Source organism: Pelodiscus sinensis, chromosome 3, assembly GCF_052426305.1.
Source record: "Pelodiscus sinensis isolate ZL-2025 chromosome 3, ASM5242630v1, whole genome shotgun sequence".
Taxonomy (NCBI): domain Eukaryota; kingdom Metazoa; phylum Chordata; order Testudines; family Trionychidae; genus Pelodiscus; species Pelodiscus sinensis.
Genome location: NC_143054.1, coordinates 115,459,192 through 115,474,385, shown reverse-complemented (window position 1 = coordinate 115,474,385; position 15,194 = coordinate 115,459,192). Strand labels below are relative to the sequence as shown.

Below are 15,194 nucleotides of genomic sequence, written 5' to 3'. Positions count from 1 at the left end.
CTCCCCTTCCAAACTCCCTCTCAAAACTCCCTCCCAAAACTTTATTCAACTAAATTGCAAACAGAGCTGTAAACAATGACATTTTTCGTATAAATCTTGAAAACAGCATCAGCACAAAGGAAAGTACCTAGTTGCTTCAACTTTCTTCTGTTTTTCATATATCGGATCTGTCCACGCAACAAGCACAGATTGAGATGACATAACACGAACACTTATGTCTTTTGCTTCCTCTAGCTCATCTTCCTCTGAAATAGCAAAGTAATGTGGTGAGTTAGTAATGAGAATGTTGGAGATCTCAATGCAGTTGTAATTGCACCACAACAATATACGACAGACACAGATGAGGACACATGATACAATGATAACAGGTAGAACCCTACAGTAATATGATTCTCCCTGCTATATGTTTTAGTATAAGAATAAGGTTTAGCTCTGTTGTCCAAAATTCCATAAGTGTTTAGCCAGTTCTAACCAGTTATTTACAGCAGACAAATTATTAAAATACTCACATTCCTTCCCCCCAGCAAACCCACCACTAGGGCTGTGCAGAGGACAAATTCCATTTCATGAAAGATTTTGAATTGTGAATTGTAGGGAAACCTGAAAATTTAGAAATAATCTGTGAAATAATTTTTTTAATTGTTTTGGTTCGATCAAAAGGTTTTGTTTCTACAAAAATGAAACATTTTGTATCAATTTCAGCTTTTTATTTTAAATATAGAATATATACTTTTTTAAAAAAAAAGTCACTTCAAAATGAAAAACCAAAATGTTTCATTAAAAAATGTTAAAATGGGACATATTCAAACTGTAATATGATGTGGTGAGAAAAATGCTTAGCCATGTTGACGATTTAATGCTGCATGAGTTCATTTCTAATCTACCTCATTTCCAGGGAAGAGGAGGAGGCAAAAATTTGCAGCAGATACCTAGCCCCTCTGAAAATCAGGGAACCAAAGAGATGTTTACACTTAGGCACTTAATCTTGATAACATGGGTCTGTCCTTCTTGCTATTATAGTCAGTAGGAGCTTTGCCACTGATTGCAGTCCTTTATGCACAGATCTATTCTACTGTTATTTACTATTTGAATTACTGGAGCAACTAAACACAGTCAGGGTCAGTGCCTCAGTGTGCTAGGTACTGTACAAACACCTAGTAAGCGACAGCTCCTATCCCAGTCTACTGTCACATAGCAGCATATATTTCACTTGTTATACACATGGCTCCACAATTTGCCTGCAAATATGAAAATAACGTACCTGAGATCTTCCTCTTGGTTAAAGCTGCCCTATAGACTGGCTGACTCCGTCGCTGGGAATTCCTTGATTGCAGTGAAACCATATAAACTGATTCAGATGCTACATGTGAGAAAAAGCAGAGACTTTTCTATAATCTTTTCCATGGCGATATTTCAATATGGTCAAGCAAGTCTTGCCACATTTTTATTAGGAAAATTCTCTCTCGAGGAGGAAAAATCAGTTTCCTTGAGACATAACTTGGAAACTGTTGGAATTTACCTCTAGAGGTTTTCATATGCATAAATGCCATAGACAGGGATGTATTTTAGAGACAGGTCCACACCTGGCAGGGTGCTGACGGCAACTTGCACAGAACGGAGAGAGGAAGATCACTTGCAAGAGGGAAGTGTTTGGAGGAAGCATCAGGAAGTCAGTCTGTGTGCATATGACTAGAATGCTAGTTAGCAGTGCAATAGCCCTGCAAATTGCTCTCTTCATAAAAAACCAGTTTAGTTTAGTGTTGTTAACTTGGAGTCCTCTGATGCAGCAAGTAAAGTTTGGTGCATAGTGTACTGCCCTCCCCCGAACTATTCAGCCTATGTAGATTGCTGATTCAGCCTATGTCTGTTCTGCTCAGTGGACAGATCTCCATCTAATATGAACCAGTTATACTCTAATCTCTCACTTCCATGAATTATAATTACATTTATTACTTTTCATTTTTCATGAGGAAAATTCTTTAAAATCATTTGGAAAAACAATGATTGCTTCTCCTTTTTATGAATTTAGTAAATTATGTGACTGGAAGGCATGTGCAATCACTTATAAAGATTAATTTCTCAACTATTAGGCTGACTCAGGAAACTTTCACATGGCCAGCCCTGCTCTACTCTCTTGTTGGCTCACTATAGAATCATAGAATAATAGGACTGGAAGGGACCTCAAGAGGTCATCGAGTCCAGCCCCCCGCCCTCAAGGCAGGACCAAGCTCCGTCTACACCATCCCTGACAGATGTCTATCTAACCTGTTCTTAAATATCTCCAGAGAGGGAGATTCCACCACCTCCCTTGGCAATTTATTCCAATATTTGACCACCCTGACAGTTAGGAATTTTTTCCTAATGTCCAATCTAAACCTCCCCTGCTGCACTTTAAGCCCATTACTCCTTGTCCTGTCCTCAGAAACCAAGAGGAACAAATTTTCGCCTTCCTCCTTGTGACACCCTTTTAGATATTTGAAAACCGCTATCATGTCCCCCCTTAATCTTCTTTTTTCCAAACTAAACAAGCCCAGTTCATGAAGCCTGGCTTCATAGGTCATGTTCTCTAGACCTTTAATCATTCTTGTCGCTCTTCTCTGTACCCTTTCCAATTTCTCCACATCTTTCTTGAAATGTGGCGCCCAGAACTGGACACAGTACTCCAGCTGAGGCCTAACTAGTGCAGAGTAGAGCGGCAGAATGACTTCACGAGTTTTGCTTACAACACACCTGTTGATACAACCTAGAATCATATTTGCTTTTTTTGCAACAGCATCACACTGTTGACTCATATTCAACTTGTGGTCCACTATGACCCCTAGATCCCTTTCCGCCATGCTCCTTCCTAGACAGTCGCTTCCCATCTTGTATGTATGGAACTGATTGTTCCTTCCTAAGTGGAGCACTTTGCATTTCTCTTTATTAAACCTCATCCTGTTTACCTCTGACCATTTCTCTAACTTGCTAAGGTCATTTTGAATTATATCCCTATCCTCCAAAGAAGTTGCAACCCCACCCAGTTTGGCGTCATCTGCAAACTTAATAAGCGTACTCTCTATCCCAATATCTACATCATTGATGAAGATATTGAACAGTACGGGTCCCAAAACAGACCCTTGCGGCACTCCACTTGTTATCCCTTTCCAGCAGGATTTAGCACCGTTAACAACAACTCTCTGACTACGGTTATCCAGCCAATTATGCACCCACCTTATCGTGGCCCTATCTAAGTTATATTTGCATATATATAGCATAAGAAGGATCCTGCATGATAAATATCATGTCCTCATTCAACAAGGTACATGAGCCCATGCCTAACTTTAAGTCTGACTTCAGAGGAGTTACTCACAGGCTTAAAGTTAGACACATCCCTAAGAACCTTGCTGAATCTGAACCTAAAACACATCCCTTGATGTTTAAGTAGTTCTGTGCTAGGATGTGAATCAATTGTCTCATGCTGAAAGTCAGTAAGTGTGTGTTAATAAGGGTTTCATTTTTTATATAAAATATATTAGCTCTGAGATTCAGGATTCAAAAAAGAGCTAGACAGATTCATGGAGGTTAGGTCCATCAATAGCTATTAGCCAGGATGGGTAGGAATGGTGTCCCTAGCCTCTGTTTGTCTGGAAATGGATGAGAGGAGAAGTATCACATGAGGATTACTTGTGTTCCCTCTCTCTGGGGCATCTGGTATTAGCCACTGTTGGCAGACAGGACACTGGGCTAGATGGACCTTTGGTCTGACCTAGTATGGCCATTCTTATGTTCTTATGAGATTAATAGCCTTCTCCAGCTCCATTGACTCAAATGGTTTTGGTCTTCCTGGTCCTGTGCAAAATGCACCAAGGAACACAAAGTTGTGCTCTCATAATAGCATAAGTGAAGGACATATATGGGCACAGTCACATAGCTGCTTGCAATGAACGGAAATGTGTCTCAGCCTCACCGAATACTCCCCACCCCCATTCCTCTGGGGGGAAGATAGGTTGGGAGTAGAGAATGGGAAGGCACAGATTTAAGTGTGACCTTCCCCCTTCCCCTCCCAGCCCAGAATGCACAGGCAAGATGTAACTATGCATTCCCTTCTTCAGCCTTACTTCTATTAGGCAGGAATAATTTGGCAGCCACAAGCAGGCAACAGTCTCTTTAATACGAGTTCAGGTTCTGCTAAACTTTCTGTCCTGGCCATGATCTTTTACTTTGTGCTTCACATGTGCACACTCCACATAGTGCAGGGTCAAGCTCTAAGGCTATGTCTAGACTGCAGGCTTCTTTCGAAAGAGGCTCTTTTGAAAGCATCTTTCGAAAGAGCCTCTTTCGAAAGATCGCGTCTAGACTGCAGGCGGATCTTTCGAAAGAGAAATCCGCTTTTTCGAAAGAGAGCACCCAGCGAGTCTGGATGCTCTCTTTCGAAGACGGCCTCTTTACATTGAAGAACGCCTTCTTTCGAAAGAGGAACTTTCGAAAGAAGGCGTTCTTCCTCATAAATTGAGGTTTACCGCCATCGAAAGAAAAGCCGCGTTCTTTCGAAATAATTTCGAAAGAACGCGGCTTGAGTCTGGACGCAGGGGAAGTTCTTTCGAAAAAAGGCTACTTTTTTCGAAAGAACCCCTGAGTCTGGACACGGCCTAACAGTGTGCATTGAGCATACATGGCATTTTCATTTACCCTGTTAACATATGGCCTATGATCCTTGAGCACTGTTAAAAATATAAACAGCTCAGTGTGGGTAATAATTGGCCCACAGGCTGGATGCAGTTTGCCAGGGTAAGTTCTGTTGGGCCACTGAACATTTTTTTTACCCAGACATCCACAGGTATGGCTGCTAGCAGCTCCCATTGGCCATTCCTGGCCAATAGGAGCTATAGGAAGAGCCATGGGCTTCCCACAGCTTTAACTTGCTGGGAATGGCAAACCATGGTCAACAGGAGTTGCAGATGCAGAGGTAAATAAAACATCCCGTAGCCTGCCAGGGGCTAACCCTGATTAATCATATCCAGCCAATATTGCCTACCCCTAGTTTAGCTTTATCTTACATCCACTGGATCCCATTATACCCTTTGCCTGATAGACTGAAGAGCCAATTATCACCGTGGAGATACTTATAGACTATTACCAAGTGATCCCTTAATTTTCTCTTTGTTAAGCTAAATAGATTGCTCTTCTTGAGTCTATCACTATAAAGTACATCTGAACAGAAGGACATTACAGTGCAGTACTGACTGTACATTAAACAAAAAGAATAGAAACCAAACTCATGGGCTGATACTCACCTAGTTTCTTAGCCTCATGGTTTCGTTCATATTTTTGCAGAGGAACATAACTCATCTTTCGGCTGCTTTCCCCATAACCCAAGAGGTAGCCTTGAGATCTACGTGGACTCCTAAGACGTGAGGATTGGGGTAGCTTCCACCGGACAGGTAACTTGTCTGGAGATCGGACACGTGCTCTCAAAGGTTTGTGTGGCACTTCCTTCTCTTCAAAAAACAAGCAAGCAAACACACAAAACCACCATAGTTACTATTATGCATTTCTCATATATGGCAGCAGCTGTTTATCTGCACATTTTGCTATAAAATATCAAAATGTTTGCAGCTCTTCTTAAAATTTGTGACACATCCAACCCCAATAAAAACATGCTTTCAATACATTTTTCCCAGACACTTCAGACAAAATGGTGTAAGACATCCAAAGTGAAAACATATCATATTGCAAGGGCTCCTGCCAGAAATCTGGGATGTCTTACAAATCTCTCGTTTCATCTTTTCCCGTCCGCCGCCCCTCCCCTACAGCTTTAGGCACACAAGTATGTTATTTTCTGGCAAGTATTAAAGGTCAGTATAAAATACAGTACAGAAATATTACACTATTTACAGCTTTCCTACAAAAAGTTACGTGCACTGAAAGCAGTTTCAGATCTCCATAATGACAACTGATGTGTACTGGTCATCTACAGGTTCTTGACTATGCTTTCTTGCATGTGCCTGAACTCTTAACTGCTAAAGTTCAAAGTTACAAACTTGCTTTATAGGATTGCTCATGCAGATAACACCACAACTGGTACTTTATAAAAGTAATTTGTATTTTATATTCCTAGTACGTTAGAAACTTCCCTCTTAAGAAATCACATTTATATGACCATTGCTTGAGCAAGTCATTCCTTCCAATGGCATTACCTTCTTTTGTTGTGCCAGTTCCCACTTTAAATATCCATGGTGTCATGCTAACAAGCAGATAGCTCACTATGTTGTTTCTCTCACTGCACTAGCCAGGAAAGACTGTTGCTTACCCAAACCAGGGAGAGAAGCTGAAGCTCTGTTCCCTCCCACTCCCCTTTACTCAAATCCCTACAAGCACCATTCAGAGAACAAGCCATAGGCACAACTCTTCTCTCAGTGACACCAGTGTAACTCCACTGAGCTTAGGGTTCAGGCAACAGTAAAGAGAATTCGTCCCTCTGGGTCCAAATATCCCCAGCTGGCAGGACTGAGCACATCTACTTATTAGCACCAATTCAAGAAAATACCCTGTAATGAGATGCAGTCACAGAAGTCCCCTTGGGATTGTTCCCCAGTGTGCTGATCAAGCCACTGACACCCACCTTCTTACTCTCTGGGGTTCTCCACCACCCCATCCTGCTGGACCAGATCCTCTGGTCTCCCCCAGACAAGGCACAGAGTTGGGGTAATCACCCCCCTGTAGAGCAATGCAGGCCCTTAACCACTTCAGCTCCGGGTGGGTGATGTTCTAGGGCTCAGCACCCAGGAAACCAACCCTCAAATGGGACCAACTCCCCCCTCCCAATAAAAGTTGTAAAAGTTTTAGATAGAGAAAGCTCATGAGGATGTTCAAACTCTTTATCGGTGAAAGATGTGTACACTGGTCATCCCCTACGGGTAACCATTATTTACACTGGGCCCAATAGTAAACAAAAGGGCTTTTTATTAAGTACAAACAGTAGGATTTAAGTCGCTGCAAGTGAAAACAGGCAGATCAAAGTAAATTACTAAATTAAAATGAAAAGCAAACACATAGCTAGTTCTAATTCACTAAGGGTACATCTACACAGCAATATTATTTTGAATGAGTAGCGTTATTTCAAAATACCTTAGTCCATGTCTACACAGCGGGCAGTTATTTTATAATAATATGAAACAAAATACTTCTTATTCCAACTCCTGTAACCCTCATTGTACAAGTAAGGGAAGTCGGAGGAAGAGTGCTCTATTTCAAAATAAGTGCTGTGTAAACACTCCCAATTTTGAAATAAGCTATTTTGAAATAAACTACACAATTGACAAAGCTCAATTTGCATAGCTTATTTTGAGTTAAGCCCTGCTGTGTAGACACACCCTTATTCTGACTTGGGTCTCCCACCCTTTTTATATCTTTTTGTGTGTGCCAGGCCAAGGGCTAATAGCTTCCCATAGCTTATATAGACTTTTCCCCAGGGCAGGGATCTTTTGTTCTACATCCCCCCTTCCATGGAAAAATACCAGGGGCAAAGTGGAATCTCAGTACCAGGTGGAATAGTCACGTGTCTTACTAATCCAATTCGCCTTTGGATTTACAGGACGAACAAGGCTATTTACAAGTCGTTAAGTTGATCAACAAATTGTTAAGGCTTCCAGGGAAAAGAGAGAGGGGTATCGGTAATGGATCTCATTAGCACATGTAAAACTTTAAACCATCTCATACTTCATATTTCTAACTTCTCATACAAGAGTGATACGTGCAACAGAATAGATATACAGATCCAGCAGACTGTAACATTAAAATTGATAGTTTACATGAAGTATCGTGTGCAAAGCATCTCCAGGTTATTTATATTCATAAGTCAATTTTCATAAAGCATGGGGAGGAACCGTCACAACCTCTATTCAAAGTCGTACTGAAACACATACTTGACATTAAGCATGTACTTAAGTCACACTGGACTCAATAGGACATAAGTACTGCTTAAAGTTAAACACATAAACATGCTTTCCTGAATCAGGGCCTCTGAGAGGATCTACTCCTCCATTTCCAAGGATCAATTACTATTGTTAATATATGATAGGGTACTGCCAATAGTGCTGAAAACGTAAGTACGTTGACAATCTTTATTAAGCAACCATACACCTTAAGCAATCAACTCAAGGTATCTCAATCATTTCCCAATGTTAAACCATCACTTTTCCAGTGAGAGCAGAGACTGCCTAGACCAGGACACAGAGCTCTTCTCACAGATCATCTACAAAGGTTTGGATGTCAATGCTCCTAACGCACATGACGCATGATGGACAAGGCTTGGGGACATAGGGAAGCGTACACTTCGCAGAGTTCTGTGTATTGCTTTTAGGTTTTTTTGCTGAAACACCTTTTGATTTGACCTATTATGTAATTCACTAGACAGGTCAATGGTTCAGGCAGCCATCTGTGTACAGATTAGAAGACATTTTAGTGTGTTTTAATTAAGTATTTATAGTTCAAACATTTTATAACGTTTTTAAGTATTTGTACTTGTGTGGCCATTTTCACCTCTACATTCTAGCTTCTTTGCGCCATTTTTTCATTACGAAGCAGCTATAAAGCTAGGTCACCCAGCAAGTTAAAGCAGGCTTACAGCCACTTTGAGTAGCTGGCACAATGCAAATCAGCTGGAGCGCAGCAGTGGATCTGGTCCTGAGAGCTCTATAAAAAAACCATAACAATTTTTATATTAAATAAGTATTTCATTTACAGGATTCCCTTCCATTTTTCAAATAACACTTTCAATCACCTTCATTAAAAGGCTAACTGCTCAAGCAACCACTTTTTCTTGTTCCTTGAAGCTGTCATTTAATACAGGTTTCACCTTATAACCCATTTTTAAAGGTCAGTTATTTATAGACTGCATACAATATCCAGTGCTAATTTACAGCCCTTTTGTACAGAACTGTAAATCTACCAAATTTAAGTCCTGAATCTACTCTTCCTCTTTATTTTGTTAAAAAAATGTAGGTTATTGCTGAGGCTTTTCTTCACTGAATCAACTAAGAGCTCACACTGGTAAATAATGTAATTGAGCCTTTGAGAAGCTTGTTGGTTGAGCATGGCAGGAAGGAAATCTGCAGTGGATCATGTTTTTCTTCACCAGTTAGTGTCATAACTTTCCAACTGGAATTACTATAAAGAGTTCCAGGGGACACAGGGTACAAGAGAAACCAAGCCAGCCAAAAAGCCATATGGAAAGTATTCTATTTAACACAAATGTAGCTTTAGGAAAAAGAAGTGCATCTGCTCTAATGTTAAATGAAGGACGTTCACAAAGATTTTAAAAAATAGGACTTTGTAGGTCTTCTGCAGGTTGGTCATTCTTGCTCCAGGGATTACTGCCTGTCTGCCCTATTTTACTAATAACCTGCTTCCCATTGATCATCTTACCTGAAGATGTCAAGGACCCCCAAAGAGTTTTGAATACAGGCAGTCCCCGGGTTACGTACAAGATAGGGACTGTAGGTTTGTTCTTAAGTTGAATCTGTATGTAAGTCGGAACTGGTGTCCAGATTCAGCCGCTGCTGAAACTGACCGCCAGTTCTGACTTACATACAGATTCAACTTAAGAACCCCAAGCTTCCCCAAGTCAGCTGCTGCTGAAACTGATCAGCAGCTGATTCCAGGAAGCCTGGGGCAGAGCAACTCTGCCTCGGGCTTCCTGTAGTCAGCGCTGGTCAGTTTCAGCAGCGGCTGACTTGGGGACGCCTGGGGCAGAGCAGCTGGGGTGCTGCTGGGTTGCTCCAGTAGCACCGCTCCTCGGCGCTACTGGACCAACCCAGCAGCACCCCAGCTGCTCTGCCCCAGGCGTCCTGATTCAGCCACTGCTGAAACTGACCAGCAGCGGCTGAATCAGGACCTGGGGCAGAGCAGCTGGGGTGCTGCCGGGTTGGTCCAGTAGTGCCCAGAGGGCGCTGCAGGACCAATCGGCAGCGCCCCAGCTGCTCTGCTCCAGGGTCCAAAACAAAAGCCTGGTCTGCTGGGGGGGGGGGGGCACACTAGCCGCGCCCCCCCCCCCCCCCAGCAGACCAGGGATACGGGAGCAGAGCCGCAGAGGCAGCGGGGTGCCGCGCCTCTGAGGCTTTGCTCTGGCGGTCCCCAGCAGACCACAGGCACCGCGACTGAAGCGGCAGCAGCGGGCGGGTTCCTGCGCTTCTGAGGCTTTGCCAAAGCAAAGTCTCAGAAGCGCGGGGAACCGCAGCTGCTGCTGCTGCTTCAGCCCCCGTGCCTGTGGTCTGCTGGGGACCGTCCCCAGCAGACCACAGGCACCGCAACTGAAGCGGCAGCAGCGGCGGGTTCCCGCGCTTCTGAGGCTTTGCTCTGGCAAAGCCTCAGAAGCGCGGGAACCCACCCGGTGCCCCTGGTCTGCTGGAGACAGTCTCCAGCAGACCAGGGGCACCGGAGCAGCTTACGAAAGGGGCTCTCTCACCCCAGAGCTCGCAGGTAGCAATCCGCTACCTCGACCTCCGGGGCGAGAAAGCCCCGTTCGTAAGTGCGGATCCGACATAAGTCGGATCCGCGTAAGTCGGGGACTGCCTGTAGTTAGGGATTCAGGTAATTGTGGACGCCAGCCCAGCAGGTTTTCAGTTCTGCATCCAAAGCTAGAAATTCTCAGCACCAACCCTGCTAAACTTGCTTTTTTTCTGGACAGCAGGCTGGATTTCCCTAGGCTAGTTGGCTCTGCAGCTCCACACAGCCAGAAGTCCTCAAGACTGAGCGGCACATGAGTCCTGGTCACAAGAAGCTAAACTCCCAAGGACAGGGCTAGAACTGGAATCTTGTGGGAGTCCAAGAAGCTCCAGGACTAAAGCTATTGCACAGCTCACTATCAGAGCAAGATTCTGACTTCACCTCAGCTATTCAGTTGTATCTGGGGATAGAAGAGAAGGAGGAATTCAATATTTTTAAAAATCACCCAGGCTCCAAAACCAACAGCCCATCCCACCACAGCTATGGATTCAGTTACAGATTTCAAAGTGTACACATTCCAAGAACTGCATGGCCCTGAAATATATTGTGCACCCCTGATACCAGAGAAACTCTGAAGCTACCAAGATTTGAAAGCCAGCCTAGCACAACAGAGACTGCCAGAACTGCTAACGAAACCACAGGTTTGATTTTGTAGAACACTGGTGTAGGCAGCAAAACATCTTGAAAACTCAGCAGAATTTGGGTTATGAAGAGAGGGGGCAGGTCAGAGAAGGGGAAAATTTTCTGTTTGGCAGAAGGAGGGTGACAGGTTGGAATAGGGGAAATGGAAGTTTGCCAGAAAATGTTTACACTAATGTGAGATGAAAGTGAGAAAGTGGGTAGAGAATCTGGTTCAGAGGAAGGGGAAAGGAAGTAGTAGTGCTGGGGGAAAACAAAGAAAAGAACAGGAGCCAGGCAGGAAATGAAGGATGAGAAAAGACAAAACAAAGTTGGAATAATGTATTGGACACCCAACAAAATGGATCATTCTGAAGATCCTCCATCATGAATTGTGGCTTGTAAAAAATCCACTATGCTCCTGAGAGCAGATTAAGAAAAGAAACTAATAAAAGTGTAGCACTTTAAAGACTAACAAGATGGTTTATTAGATGATGAGCTTTCGTGGGCCAGACCCACTTCCTCAGATCAAATAGTGGAAGAAAGTAGTCACAACCATATATACCAAAGGATACAATTTAAAAAAATGAACAAATATGAAAAGGACAAATCACATTGCAGAACAGAAGGAGGATGCGGGGGGGTGGGAAGGGGGAGGAAGGAAGGTAAGTGTCTGTGAATTGCTGATATTAAAGGTAGGGAGAGTGGGATGTTTGTGAGTTAATGGTATTACAGGTGATAATTGGGGAAACTGTCTTGATAATGGGTGAGAAAGTTCAAAGACTTGTTAAGTCCTTGTCGGTAAGTGTCGAATTTTAACATGAATGACAGTTCAGAGGATTCCCTTTCAAGTGCAGATGTAAAAGGTCTTTGTAGCAGAATGCAGGTGGCTAAGTCATTTAGAGAGTGTCCTTTCTGGTTAAAGTGGCAAGAAACTGTTTTCTCTTTGTGATCTTGTCTAATATCTGTTTTGTGGGCATTAATCCTTTGGCGAAGTGTCTGAGATGTTTGTCCAATGTACATAGCAGACGGACACTTTCGGCACATGATAGCGTAGATTATATTTCTGGATGCGCAGGAATATGTGTTCTTGATCTTATAACTCACTTGGTTAGGTCCAATAATGGTATCAGCAGAATGAATATGTGGACAAAGCTGGCAACGGGGTTTGTTGCAAGGGAAGGTACCAGGGTTGGTATTAGTGTGGTATGTCCTGTGGTGGTTGGTAAGAATCATCTTGAGGTTAGGTGGTTGTCTATAGGAGACTATGGGTCTGTCTCCCAGAGCCTCTTTGAGTATGGTATCCTGTTCCAATATAGGCTGTAGTTTCTTGATAATGTGTTGGACAGGTTTAAGTTGGGGGTTGTAGGTGATGACAAGTGGTGTTCTATTGTTGGTTTTCTTGGGTCTGTCTTGAAGTAGATGGTTTCTAGGTATTCGTCTGGCTCTTTCAATTTGCTTTTTTGTTTCTCTGGGTGGGTAGTTGAGATTTATAAATGCTTGGTAGAGATCCTGAAGCTTCTGGTCTCTGTCAGTGGGGTTAGAGCAGATGCGGTTGTATCGAAGGGCTTGGCTATAGACGATGGATCGTGTGGTGTGTTCTGGATGGGAGCTGGATGCATGTAGGTAACTGTATGAGTCAGTGGGTTTTCTGTAGAGAGTGGTGTCTAATTTTCCATTGTTGATTTGTACGGTGGTGTCCAGGAAGTGGATCTCTCGTGTAGAATGGTCCAGGCTGAGGTTGATGGTGGGGTGTAGGTTGTTGAAATCTCTGTGGAATATCTCCAGTGTTTCTTGGCCATGTGTCCAGATCATAAAGATGTCATCGATGTACCGTAGGTAGAGGAGGGGTGAAAGGGGACGGGAGTTGAGGAAACGTTGTTCTAGGTCAGCCATAAAGATGTTAGCATACTGTGGGGCCATGCGTGTACCCATGGCTGTGCCGCTGATCTGGAGGTATAAGTTGTTCTCAAACCGGAAATAATTGTGGGTGAGAACAAAGTTACATAGGTCTGCTATCAGGTTGGCAGTAGTGTCCTCTGGGATAGTGTTTCTAATTGCTTGTAATCCGTCTTCATGTGGGATGTTGGTATATAGAGCTTCTACATCCATGGTGGCAAGGATGGTATTATTGGGGAGGTTATCGATGTTTTGTAATTTCCTTAGGAAGTCAGTAGTGTCTCGGAGATAGCTGGGGGTATTGGTTACGAAGGGTTTGAGAAGAGTGTCTACATAGCTGGATAGACCAGTAGTGAGCGTGCCAATACCAGAGATGATGGGACGTCCGGGGTGCCCAGGTTTATGGATCTTGGGAAGTAGATAGAACAATCCTGGTCGGGGGTCAGAAGGTGATTCTGTGAGGATTTGTTCCCGAGTAGCTGTGGGGAGGCTTTTAAGGAGACAGTGTAGTTTCTTTTGGTAGTCCAAGGTGGGATCAGAGGGGAGAGGTTTGTAAAATGTGGTGTTCGAGAGTTGTCTGGTTGCCTCCTGGTTATAGTCGGCCTTATTCATAATGACCACAGCACCCCCTTTGTCAGCTGGTTTGATTACAATGTCCAGGTTGTTTTTGAGACTCTGGATGGCATGGTGTTCAGCGCGGCTAAGATTGTGTGTCGCTCGTTGTCTATATACCAACATCCCACATGAAGACGGATTACAAGCAATTAGAAACACTATCCCAGAGGACACTACTGCCAACCTGATAGCAGACCTATGTAACTTTGTTCTCACCCACAATTATTTCCGGTTTGAGAACAACTTATACCTCCAGATCAGCGGCACAGCCATGGGTACACGCATGGCCCCACAGTATGCTAACATCTTTATGGCTGACCTAGAACAACGTTTCCTCAACTCCCGTCCCCTTTCACCCCTCCTCTACCTACGGTACATCGATGACATCTTTATGATCTGGACACATGGCCAAGAAACACTGGAGATATTCCACAGAGATTTCAACAACCTACACCCCACCATCAACCTCAGCCTGGACCATTCTACACGAGAGATCCACTTCCTGGACACCACCGTACAAATCAACAATGGAAAATTAGACACCACTCTCTACAGAAAACCCACTGACTCATACAGTTACCTACATGCATCCAGCTCCCATCCAGAACACACCACACGATCCATCGTCTATAGCCAAGCCCTTCGATACAACCGCATCTGCTCTAACCCCACTGACAGAGACCAGAAGCTTCAGGATCTCTACCAAGCATTTATAAATCTCAACTACCCACCCAGAGAAACAAAAAAGCAAATTGAAAGAGCCAGACGAATACCTAGAAACCATCTACTTCAAGACAGACCCAAGAAAACCAACAATAGAACACCACTTGTCATCACCTACAACCCCCAACTTAAACCTGTCCAACACATTATCAAGAAACTACAGCCTATATTGGAACAGGATACCATACTCAAAGAGGCTCTGGGAGACAGACCCATAGTCTCCTATAGACAACCACCTAACCTCAAGATGATTCTTACCAACCACCACAGGACATACCACACTAATACCAACCCTGGTACCTTCCCTTGCAACAAACCCCGTTGCCAGCTTTGTCCACATATTCATTCTGCTGATACCATTATTGGACCTAACCAAGTGAGTTATAAGATCAAGAACACATATTCCTGCGCATCCAGAAATATAATCTACGCTATCATGTGCCGAAAGTGTCCGTCTGCTATGTACATTGGACAAACATCTCAGACACTTCGCCAAAGGATTAATGCCCACAAAACAGATATTAGACAAGATCACAAAGAGAAAACAGTTTCTTGCCACTTTAACCAGAAAGGACACTCTCTAAATGACTTAGCCACCTGCATTCTGCTACAAAGACCTTTTACATCTGCACTTGAAAGGGAATCCTCTGAACTGTCATTCATGTTAAAATTCGACACTTACCGACAAGGACTTAACAAGTCTTTGAACTTTCTCACCCATTATCAAGACAGTTTCCCCAATTATCACCTGTAATACCATTAACTCACAAACATCCCACTCTCCCTACCTTTAATATCAGCAATTCACAGACACTTACCTTCCTTCCTCCCCCTTCCCACCCCCCCGCATCCTC

The 15,194-nt window shown here is 43.4% G+C and overlaps 1 protein-coding gene across 2 annotated transcripts in view; it reads right to left on the bottom strand.

Annotated features, from left to right (window-relative positions):
* FNDC1 (fibronectin type III domain containing 1) overlaps positions 1 to 15,194 on the bottom strand; it is a 130,536-nt gene that overhangs the window by 72,860 nt on the left and 42,482 nt on the right. The window contains exons 2-4 of one of the 2 annotated variants that reach the window (XM_075924558.2): positions 5,274 to 5,472; positions 1,262 to 1,360; positions 128 to 245 (exon numbers count right to left, since the gene is read on the bottom strand). In XM_075924558.2, coding sequence (XP_075780673.2) covers positions 128 to 245; positions 1,262 to 1,360; positions 5,274 to 5,472 — 416 coding nt within the window. Of the gene's footprint in view, positions 1 to 127; positions 246 to 1,261; positions 1,361 to 5,273; positions 5,478 to 15,194 lie in introns of both variants that reach the window. The other variant, XM_075924559.2, reaches the window with a different exon arrangement.